Source organism: Hippocampus comes, unplaced genomic scaffold (genome assembly GCF_001891065.2).
Source record: "Hippocampus comes isolate QL1 unplaced genomic scaffold, H_comes_QL1_v1.1 scaffold174, whole genome shotgun sequence".
Classification (NCBI taxonomy): Eukaryota; Metazoa; Chordata; class Actinopteri; order Syngnathiformes; family Syngnathidae; genus Hippocampus; species Hippocampus comes.
This window is the reverse complement of record NW_017805983.1, coordinates 4,633,797-4,643,066: the sequence shown is the minus strand read 5'-3', so window position 1 is coordinate 4,643,066 and position 9,270 is coordinate 4,633,797. Positions and strand designations below refer to the sequence as shown.

At 41.9% G+C, this 9,270-nt stretch overlaps 1 protein-coding gene across 1 annotated transcript in view; it reads right to left on the bottom strand.

The window, feature by feature from the left end:
* The window catches only part of LOC109528651 (voltage-dependent calcium channel subunit alpha-2/delta-3), a 116,036-nt gene extending 107,918 nt beyond the window's left edge, over positions 1–8,118 (bottom strand). Inside the window, exons 1-2 of the mRNA XM_019891529.1 lie at positions 7,595–8,118; positions 7,331–7,412 (exon numbers count right to left, since the gene is read on the bottom strand). Coding sequence (XP_019747088.1) covers positions 7,331–7,412; positions 7,595–7,713 — 201 coding nt within the window. The 5' untranslated portion in view covers positions 7,714–8,118. The remainder of the gene's footprint in view (positions 1–7,330; positions 7,413–7,594) is intronic.
* Between the last annotated feature and the right edge of the window lie 1,152 nt (positions 8,119–9,270).

The window sequence follows — 9,270 nt, the reverse complement described above, 5'->3', positions numbered from 1 at the left end:
GATAAAGGGCAGAGGAAAGCCGTTGTAGTGGATGTAGCGGTCCCAAGTGATGGAAACATCAGAAAGAAGGAACACGAGAAACTCGAGAAATACCAAGGGCTCAGAGAGGAGCTGGAGAGAGCCTGGGAGGTAAAGGTGACAGTTGTGCCTGTGGTGATCGGAGCACTCGGGGCAGTGACCCCCAAACTGGATGAATGGTTGCAACAGATCCCGGGAACAACATCGGACATCTCAGTCCAGAAAAGCGAAGTGTTGGGAACAGCAAGGATACTGCGCAGAACCCTCAAACTTCCTAGCCTCTGGTGGAGGACCCGAGCTGAATGGGGGCCGGACACCACCCGATGGGTGAGACGAGGATTTTTATCTATTCTTTCTAATGTCATCGGACAAAAAATCTCCGTTCAAGTCCTTTTCCTCAAGCCATGACCACTTGAACGTGTTCCTAATACTCGCATCTATTGCACGTATGTCAGCTGGCCTGTCCACCTGTTTGAACATTGCGCTGGGGCCACGCCTGGCCGATCAGGCATGAATTAGTTTAAACAAAACGCAATTCAAATACTCAACATTCAATGATTAATCTGCCTTTTGTGTGCACACGTGCACCCTTTGTGGCTTCCGTTCTCGCCGAAATTTCGAAATTTCCGAGATTTGGCGAGGCCATGAGAATGCGTGGGGAGGGGTGTTACTGTTACTAGTGTTCGTGCCGCAACATGGCTACGCTCGTGATAGCAAAACAACGAACTCAAACGCGTGTTCGTTCAATGTTGTCAACTAATATCCGGATTAATTTTAGGCAATTTTTCCTCAAATTTCCGGTGGAATTTTCATGAAAATTTGAAAATCCGGAACTCCGGGAAAATCCGGAGGACTTTCATCACTGCTAATTACATTATGAGTAGGTGGCTGCGCTGCAAAACTGGCTTGCTCGAACATGAAAGCGCCAGGCTGACACAGGCTTCGCTCCTTCCTGCCGACTTTGTAATTAAGTCTACACATGACATTGCTCTTTGTACTTTGTGTCTCATTTACACACAAACACACACAAATAAGCACAATATATTTTTTTTGCCAGATCATTTTCGTCAGATGAGAACAAGTGGGCGTGGAGAAGAGAAGCAAGGGGAGAGTTGCAGGTGTTTGAGGGAAAGACGGGCAGTCATCAGTACACACCCCTGACACACACCGTTCCCTCACGTCGTCATCAGTCACACTGAACGGAACCTGACAGCTAGTCAATTTCCCCAAAACTAAATCTAATCTGCGGCTGTCTCCCCTGTACTGACACCGAGCAACAGTGGAACGCCTCAAATGTCACCCAGCATCGGCAGCAGATTGGCTTCATCGCACATCCCACACTCACACTAAAACATCTCACTCGAAAGAAGGCAAAAAGCAAAAGGTATAAAAACAAACTACTTTCATAACCATGGAGGCGTAAAAATGCACTGCATAAAACTGAGAGGTCTTTCATACATTTAATATGAGGCTGTTTTCACACAAACTTTGAGCAATTAGTCAGCATTTTTCACACATGAACATCTGAAGTGTTGGTTCTTCAAAGGAATATGGCGTATGTAGAAATTTGCTGTATGCATTTCCATAGTTCATGGAGCAAAACGATCATTATCTTCATAGCTTCGGCAGAACTTTTAACACCGCTCATGATTTATTGGGACAGTGTAGCTCATGTTGCGGCGAAAGCGCTCAGCAACAGCTCCCTAAGAGAGATCAGCAACTCTATTTTCGTAGACAGCACACGTCCATCATGAGAGGTGGAAGGTAGTATCCACCTGCAGATTTAACACTGGCCAACTTAAATCATCCGCAAGTGGAGAACTTCTTCTCGTCTGTTTTATGTGTCTGCACTGTAGACTGCGTCGCTCTCTTGTGCTGAATTTAAAGGGAATGAGAGGAGCCGCATTCAATGGCCGGGAAGCAAGTCGGTTGTGTTCACTCCCAAATTGGGGCAATCGCCCATGTCTAACCGCGCGCATGTACGAAATTACCAAAAGAAAGAAAACTCCACCTATGCGCACAGTTGGAACGCCCTTTGCGATAGACGTAAGATGGGCACGAAGAGATGTTGAGAGCATACATTTACACTGAATTAAATTCCACGCCATCCTTGAATCATGATAAGAGCAGAAAAGAGACTCTCATACATTGCCTTTCACAATGACACAAGAAGGTAATGCTCAATGTAGTTAATTAACTCCAAGTGCTATTCATGATGGCTCAGTGGAAAATCTAAAATATGTCACGGAAAAATTATTCCATTGCTGTGCCCCAAATAGTGGTGCTAATTATAAATGAATCTGATAATGTGCAATATAACGTCCCCTTCAAAAATATATACATATCTCCCCAATTTCCTTGCATTGTATGCATGTTTGTATAAAGTGTATGCATACACTGTAACGTGTTTTTCACTGATTTTCCTGACTGTGTGGCAACATTATGCCTACCTTGAATTTTAAAACTGCATTACAAGAGACATCCGTTCAATCTTAGCTGAATTCTTGGTTTGCGCATGACACACATACATCGGTCCTTAAAGCTGTTACTTTCTCATGTCACTGTACGACTCCGCTTCTGGAAGGAGCGCCTGTCTTTGGCCATTGGGTCAGCAGACATGTCATTGGATCACAACATGAAGCTGAAGGGAAGGATGGCATCAGAGAGCAAACATACATGGCAAACCATACGCACATTCTCTTCTTCAGGCAAATGGATTCCTACCAAGCTGTCACACATCATTACACCTTCTTATCGTCCCCTTGCCTTTTACTCGCTAATGCTCCCCTGAATGTGTCAGAAATGCACTGTGATGTTCACGGGTCGAGCATGCTTCATGTCGATGTGCTAACCCTCACACAATAACGCACAAACGTATTAAAACCATTCAAATCAACAGGGACAATCGTTGAGGACATTGAGACGGAATAGAGTACCAACATTGCTGCTGTGTTCAAAAAGTGAATGTTCAGAGCTTCCCTTTAGATTCTCTGAAAAGTGATGATTTTGAAGGTGCAAGGATTCTGCCCACATATTATGTTGTTAAATTGCATGTATTTAGCCATTAGCCATATTGAACTACGAGGTGTATTATATTTATTACCATCTATCCACCAACTGTCAAAATGATTATGGAGCATTTTCATCTACTGTAATGTCCTGGGTAACATTTAAAAACATACTACCGGAACAATGAAAAAAAGTTTTTTTGTTGAATTTACTTCTTTTTAATTTCATCAAGTGGATGCACAAACTAAAATCATCTGGATCTCTTTTTTTTAAGTAGACTACACATCTACTTAAAATGGTGTGTTGAATTTATTACATTTTTTTTGCAGCAAGTAGATGCACAAATACCGTTTTTGAAAATAAGACAAAGACACTGAAAAAAGTGGCCTGTTGAATTTACTCCATTTTATTTTGTCAGGTGGATGCACAAAATCAAATCATCTGGATTGAGATACATGTTCTAAGCATACTATCCAGTCATTTTAATAATGTATCCGGAACGGGACGATTTCATTTTGTTCAACCACTTGACAAAATGAGATTGAGTAAATTCAACACACCATTTTGTTCAGCGTCCTTATTTGATTTACTCAAAGTCTAAAATTAAACAATGTCAATGTCAAAAGGGCAGTTGTGTACAAAACAACCAATTCAAAAGTAATTAGGGGCCTTCTAGGACAAACCACAGTCAACCACAGTCAGTACAATGGTGTTTGTGTACCAATACTTTTGTCCACATTTCAATCCCTCGGCCCATTAAAGGACTTTGGCTTTCTTGTGTTGTAATTTGAAATGTACGTTTCATCACTTGGGGGCTTGAAATGATTGCACAGTGGAAAAATGCCCCACTATTGTGATTGGAGGAAGTTGTAATGTCATTGAGTTGAAAACCAGTACAGCCAACATCACACACACACACACACACACAGGCATACAGTCGAGACAACAGACAACTTTGTTCAATGATACATGAAATTAAAGAATTCAGCAGAATTGCAGTGAGGAGCGTAAAATACACAGAGCTCATTCTGACAATCGATGGGTGATGTTTAATGTTTCAGAAGTCTGAAAGGCGCAGTTTGACTGACACACTGTATGCAGTGTACAAAAAAAGTTATTGATCATTGTTTTCTTGCACAGGAACACACTTATTCCCTTGTTGGTATAACCTTGAATTGAGAGCTGTGAGACAGATTCAGGAACTGGAGAGGGAAGACAAATAAGGACAGAGGGTGAAAGAGGTGAGGGTGGTTTCAGGATTCAATGGTCTTTTAAACCATCAAAATATGTGACACGGACTAAGCCATGAGCTCACAGGAACTTTATGAATTTCCCACAAATCACACCTGGTTTCCACTGGAAAATGTTACTTTTGTTTAATGTGAAAAGGAACTTAACTTAATTTGTTGTTTTATTGTTGTATATATAATATTTGCTCCATGTACAGCACTTTGTATACAGCGATGGTTGTTTTAAAGTGCTCTATAAATACAGTTGAGTTGAGCTGAGTTGAGTTAACTAAATTGGTTTCATTTCTCAGTTTGGAAAAGTGATTCTAATGTCAGTTGGACTAACCTGGCGAAATCAAGATTTAATAATGATTATTATTCAGTAAATTTAAAATGTTAAAGTTCCTGTAAAATTGATTCAGAGATGTGTTTCTAAATGCATAATACATGTTTGAAGACAATTACTGAAATCATGTGCAAAGACTGGGTGTGAAAGTGAAAACACGAAAATTTGAAGTAATTACGGATTTTATTATGTTATTTAATAACTTTATTTCAGGAGTAGAAGTGAATGGTTTGTTCAACTAAGGATGTAGCCAATTTTAGCCTAGGAGTCCAGTACCATGAGATGTTTAAAACAAAAAAGAAGAAGAAAAGGCTTTTTTTAATTATTATTTTAGGAGAGTGATGGTATGTGCAAGTGGCATGCACGTCTCAAGTTATAACCTTCATTACCCAAGCAAGTCCCAAGTTACTGTAAAATTAGGCAAGTCAAGTCGAGTCACCACCAAATTTCTAGCAAGACGAGTCAACTCATTACTTCGTTTCGGAAACTTCTGAGTCAAATCATAAATTGTTGCTCAGTTACAACACATGAGTGATAATAAAAGGTTTTACTTTTGTTTAATGTGAAATAATATATGTGTCTTCCCAGATCTGATAGCGTGTGTAAATGGGTGAATGAGAGGCAATAACTTTGTGCACTTAATAGGTCGTCACTTTATGAAGTTTATTGAAGCTGACGCGCATTATTTTACAGGGGCTGCGCCACATCAAATATGGCGGACAAACTCACGACAAAGAAAGTACTCAAGGGGTTACTGAACGGTTACTTTTTTTTAATGCTATAGTTTCAAGATGACAGTCTCCATTGTGTGTCTATCGCATTAGTGGGTTCTCATTTAAATGCAGAGCCGACATCAAGTTAATATTTGACCAGCTATTGACGAGTTGAACTGTCGAGCTAACCCAGCTAGCTTAGCTTCAGGGGTCACGCGGCTAGCTTACCTGCATCTGACAGACAAAAGTAAATGTCGAAGATGTCTCTTATCTTGGAGTTTCAAACCTTCCATGTTGCTACTACCTTTTTCTTGGTTTCATCAGAACACCAATCCTTGAATCTGAATGCTTTCATATTTGGTAACACGCAGCCTTTGTCGGTGGCCCAGGCATCGTTGCCGGGGCTGCCAGATTGGTGGTATGTACGACGCAAAACAAAAAAAAAAAACAACAATTTTTCTTTAAAAAACAAAAGGCACACTATATTGAACTTTTTTTTTCTTAGAAAGTACTCTTTTCCATTTTTTAGTCCATAATCATAAAGCAGACGCGCTTGCCCAAAAAAATCTCCAGTTTCGTCTCATCTGTCAAAAGGACATTCTCTCAGAAGCTACGAGGCTTGCACATATAAATTTTGCCTCATCACGTTCAAGTGATTCTGGTCACTGTTCCTTTGTTGAACAGAAAAATACCAACTATTTTGTCCACATGCAAACAAGTCCTCAGGGGATCTGTTGTTGCTCTTCATCTTTACGCGCTTTGTGTGGTGTCAAAGCCAGTGTGCATGAAACACAATGCGCACATCAGACAAGGCTCAGCATTCAGTGGGAAAGGTGAACATCACTCAATGCTCATGCCTATGCAAGAAGGTGAAACATCCCCAGTTGGTGTTATAAGATACAGTTTTCCAGCCACAAGGTCTGCAGTCTCTTCTTTGCTCCGTTAACCCTGTGGCCCTCATTTGCATTTTATAAGGAGGTCGTCACTCCACGAGGAGGGTTATCTCCTCTTTGGAGGCGGCAAAGGATGAGAAGGGGGAAGAGTTTTTATCCTGTCAAAAAGATAACAGCCTGACTCAGGCTTATCAGCGGATGATGAAATCCGCGCCTCGGGCATACTGGGTAAATGCATGATTGTGCATGTGAATATGCAGTGTGTGGTCGTGTTCACACACATGAACCGCAGCAACGCGCCACAGTGGATCTGAACTAACGACCTCCACCGATACTTTATCCACCTGTGTGCGCTTTCAACAGCTTCAATTCTTCTCTCATCCATTGACCCTCTTTGTGTAGATTTTGCATTTCACCACGTTGTAATGCCACAATGCAGCGTCATGGGTACATAAAGGAATCTTTAAGGAAATCCAAAACCTACATGTCAAAGCGCAACTTATTTTTGAGGGTATATATATATAACTTCAATCTCACTGCATCAGTGGAAGCACATGCACAAGTACTAATCCCCGGAACAATGCGCTCCAAAATATAACACATCCTGCAGCAACACATACATTAAATATGCATTGAAAATAGATAATTTTTGCTACTTAATCAATCAATTCACACATTTACTGTGCGGTTTAGTGGAGAGTATTGCTTTCACAAAGCAGAAAAATGGGTTAAGTAGCCTCAAAATGACTACTTAATAATTCTTCTATAATCATAGCACATTACTGTTTGCATTTTTTTAAATCTATGAAAGCCAGATGTCCTTATTTAGAAAGTTCTTCGCTGAGTGAATGCATCTGGATAAGTGCCCAAGCAAAGCATATTCATTTCCAATCTTAAACTCCTTTTATAATATGCTTTGAAATCATTTTCTTGAAGTAGTTATCCCATATTACCTTCACTTAAATGACTGTAACAGTGCACTGCAACTTGAAGAACTGTACTGATTATACAGAGGGAAGCATGCAAACTCGTGTCGCTACAAATGAGTTAACCAAACAAAACTTAGTTCCTACAATCAAGATGTGGGGTGAATTCACTGAAGCGCAGATGAAGCCAACTAACCTTCTGCAGCAGCTGCGAGCCTGAGTACTTTGCAGAGATTGACTTCATCTCTCCACCAAATGCTGAAGCCCACAGTTTCACTCTGCAGGTTGAAATACATGATTATAAAGGCAGAAATGTAGAAACTTACTCAGCAAATTTGATGATCTCAACAATGGCACGAGTCACAAAGATATCAACTGAATGGATACAAATCGTCAACTTCCTCATCGTGTATAGTGTAGCGATAAAGGTACAGTCAGAAACAAACAAAAATGTACTCACACTGACGGCGGGATGCTTTGGTGCGAGCCTCCAACCTCAGTTATGCCGTTACTCAGAGTTGAGGAAAGTAAGAAAAAACACGCACTCCACGCACGGACCCTGCCCCGTACAACCCGCATTTTGCTTGATCTCCGACGCACAGTGCTTGTTGGGTTTACGCAGCCACTGGGGGTATGTATCCCCCTCCAGAGAAATAATAATGAAAGGGGGATAAAAAAAATCGCTAAATCAGCCAAGCTGCCTTCCTGATAGATGCATGGTGGACAATGTGTGGCGACGCGCAAACGATGCGGGACTTGTCGAAAGTGCGGCGCCAGTTCTGTCACACGACTCCTATGTGAAAGTCGAGCTTGACTTCTCCGGTAAGAAAAGTCCGCTGTCTTTGCGTTACTAACAGATAGATAGGAGGAGAAAAGAGAGGAGTGGTGGGTGTTTCAAGTGGTGCCTGAAAAACGCACTCCCTCTCTCCCTGTCGCTCGCTCGCTCGGCATTTGAGGATTGGCTACTGAGCGTGCTGTTGTTGAATTGCGCCGTACTTCTGACCCAAGCACACGCTCGTATCCCTCCACCCTCTTCCACACACACTCACGCACGCACACGCGCGCGCGCGCAAACACGCGCACACCCACGCGCGCACGCACACACACACACACACACACACACACACACACACACACACACACGCGCGCGCGCACACACACACACGCACCCACACACACACACACACACACACACACACATGCACACGCACATACACGCTAGCGTTATTACAGGGCTTTAATAGCTGTCCTTTAGCTTTCAAGTCACATCAAGTCATGCACTATATGGCCAGTTCACTGAAGCAGATTACTGTTAAAGTGCTGATGAAAAAAAAAGTGGAGTGGGTGCATACAAAAGGAGGGGGTGTGTGAGAACTGGGAAGGGGGTGTTTCGTATTGTCTCGCTTCTTGGTAGATGGGTGATGACATGACATTTCTGTTGCATCCAAGTGCCCCTTTGGAGCAACGTGGCACTGGCACGTGTGAGCATATGGCTGGTGAAAGATGATGAGAGGCCTTCAGGGGACACATCCCATGTGACAGCTCGTATTTCTCTTGGAGCTGCAAATATTCTGGAGATGCTTTGTGAAAGAGGATCAGCAGCACTAAATAACTTACTGTATATTTGCACATTGGTGCCCTATAGAGACACGGCTTATTGGGGTGATGGATTCAAGCTGTTCACCCACACTTGGTGTGACACTCAATTGGGTGCACTTTACGACATCATCATGAGTTTCTCAATTCGAATTGTTCTAACTACAGGACAAATACAGTGGTGCTTTGAGATATGAGTTTAATAAGTTCCTTGAGGAGACTCAGAACTCAAATGTTCTTTGGACTTATATGTACTGTATTTATTCTATTCCATTTATTATAACATCAAATGACCTCTGCTCAATTGCAAAGACAAAAAAAAAGTTGCCTTGCGCCTGCCTCCTTGTCCCTCTCTCTTTGCATGACAAAACACGATATTTCTGGGGGACGTCACTTGCATCAAAGCGGAAGATGACTGCCTGTTCATGTTTGTATACTGCATACAACTGCACTTAAGACAAATAGTTCAGCACTTCTATCCAGCCACTAGCCTGGTTATATTCAAACTGTCCCCTTACATGCACATTTTGTTAAATGGTA